The sequence below is a fragment of the Sinocyclocheilus anshuiensis genome, unplaced genomic scaffold (assembly GCF_001515605.1).
Source record: "Sinocyclocheilus anshuiensis isolate Anshui unplaced genomic scaffold, SAMN03320099.WGS_v1.1 scaffold3291, whole genome shotgun sequence".
Lineage (NCBI taxonomy): Eukaryota > Metazoa > Chordata > Actinopteri > Cypriniformes > Cyprinidae > Sinocyclocheilus > Sinocyclocheilus anshuiensis.
The window spans coordinates 34,525-36,891 of record NW_015546212.1 but is presented as its reverse complement, the minus strand read 5'-3'; the positions used below and the strand labels follow the sequence as shown (position 1 = coordinate 36,891).

General features: G+C 42.0%; 1 protein-coding gene across 1 annotated transcript in view; it reads left to right on the top strand.

The window, feature by feature from the left end:
- The window catches only part of ddx47 (DEAD (Asp-Glu-Ala-Asp) box polypeptide 47), a gene marked incomplete at its 5' end in the record, with an annotated part of 12,170 nt that overhangs the window by 3,860 nt on the left and 5,943 nt on the right, over positions 1-2,367 (top strand). Inside the window, 3 exons of the mRNA XM_016503450.1 lie at positions 650-721; positions 859-977; positions 1,279-1,350. Of these exons, the coding sequence (XP_016358936.1) occupies positions 650-721; positions 859-977; positions 1,279-1,350 (263 nt within the window). The remainder of the gene's footprint in view (positions 1-649; positions 722-858; positions 978-1,278; positions 1,351-2,367) is intronic.

Genomic DNA, 2,367 nt, shown 5'->3' with positions numbered 1-2,367 from the left:
ATAAACAATAACATGCATTTTGTATGATCCCTCTTATTTTGGTAAAATAATTAACATTTTGCAGATTCTGCAGGGGTATGTAAACTTTTGACCTCAACTGCACGTGATGTTAGTAACAGCAGACAGTGATAGGGTTCAGTGGTGTTGTGACTCACATCAGCGCCGGTGTTTCTCGTGTGTGTTTGAAATTCGTAACTTATGTGTGTGTATAAACAAACTTGTGTGTGTGTGTATATCTGTGTGTGTGTGTATCTCTGTGTGTGTGTGATTCACGTGTGTGTGTGTGTGTGTGAGAGTGTGTGTGAGTGTAAGTGTGTGTGTGTGTGTGTATATCTGTGTGTGTGTGTATCTCTGTGTGTGTGTGATTCACGTGTGTGTGTGTGTGTGTGAGAGTGTGTGTGAGTGTAAGTGTGTGTGTGTGTGTGTATATCTGTGTGTGTGTGTATCTCTGTGTGTGTGTGATTCACGTGTGTGTGTGTGTGTGTGAGAGTGTGTGTGAGTGTAAGTGTGTGTGTGTGTGTGTATATCTGTGTGTGTGTGTATCTCTGTGTGTGTGTGATTCACGTGTGTGTGTGTGTGTGTGAGAGTGTGTGTGAGTGTAAGTGTGTGTGTGTGTGTGTATATCTGTGTGTGTGTGTGTGTGTTCCAGCTGTGGTCGTAGGGGGGATCGATATGATGTCTCAGGCTCTGGTTCTGGCTAAGAAGCCTCACGTGGTGATCGGTAAGAGCTTCTGTTCTCTTCTTATCTCATCACTCTTCAGTCTTCAGTGGAGAGAAACGACTCGTTACTGTGTCGAGTGTCGTCGTGCTGTGATTTGAATCAGATTCAGATTGTGATTCGTTCTCTGTGACTCTCAGCGACTCCGGGACGTTTGATCGATCACCTGGAAAACACCAAAGGATTCAACCTGCGAGCGCTCAAGTATCTGGTGATGGACGAAGCTGACCGCATTCTCAACATGGACTTTGAGTCTGAGGTACACACACACACACAGCTCTCAGAAATGAGGGGAACGGTCAGCGGTTGATCAGCTGTGATGAATACGGTTCACCGTTTGTGCTGCTGATTGATTGATCAGTGACGCTTTCTCAGGGGCGCCATGAAGAGTTTTAAGGGGGTATGCAAGACAGAAATTTGGGCCCCCTTCTTCCTGATGTGTGTGTGTGAGAGTGAGTGAGTGTGTATGAGTGTGTGTGTATGAGTGAGTGAGTGAGTGTGTGTGTGGTTTGAGCTCAGTAATGTCGTTACAGTATCTGAACTGTGTGTGTGTGTTTCAGGTGGATAAGATCCTGAAGGTGATTCCTCGCGACAGACGCACCTTCCTGTTTTCGGCCACCATGACTAAAAAGGTACAAACACACAGACTACTGTATGTTTTACAGTTTTTTATAAAACGGAGAGTTCCAGTCCTTGACTTTGAAACGTCCAGCGCTCATTGGCCATTTATTCAGTGAAATTATAGCCTTTTCAGGTTTAATCCAGCCATATCGTGATTTTCCGTCCCCAAATGTAAGACCTCTTGAAATTATAATGAAAACTTTTCTGATACAATTTAAGGTATTTAAGACTTTTTATGGCCTTAAATTTGATACAATCTAATTGTATTTAAATATTATAGTTTTCTGTTTCCTATCATATGAAATTATTGTATCCATGTTTACTACACTGTTATTTATACATTTTAATCAATCGTAATACTAGTAAAAAAAAATTATTATAAAACGGAGAGTTCCAGTCCTTGATTCTGATTGGTTGAGCCGTGTTCGAAGCTGCTGTAAATTAGGCCCTGTCTTCACGAATGCGGGTGTTTTCAAAACCACAGCTTTTTCTACACGGTTTGGCTGTTCGTCCACACGCAAGCGCAGCACCAGGTCACTGAAACCGAACATTTTTGAAAACTCCTGCCAGGGTGAAGATTTTCAGAAACTCTGGTTGCAGTGTTATCGTGTAGAAAGCGAAACCGGAGTTTTTGGCTTGTGACGTCGGAGCTTGTGCTGTTATCTCCGCCTACTGGAGGCTTTTTCAGGCTTCTGATTGGCCAACATGGCTTTACGGTTGAGATTATATCGCCACCTGTTGGTTTGGCATGCTCTTGACAGTGCTTCATAGCATGTGTTTGCGTTTTCATGTGGACAGAGATTTTTTTTTAAATGGAAGAAGGAAAAACTGTTTATAAAAATGTCCGTGTACGTGTGGACATTTGGGCTGTCAAAATGACTGAAAAACTACGTTCGAATTTTCTACTTAAATATTATCAATATTCGAATTATATTCGAATTTAAAAGACATAATTTAAGTTAGGAGGAAAAAAGTTTTTAGCTTCTCTCCTGAGGCCACAAGAGGGCGCATTGAGCAAAATATTATGC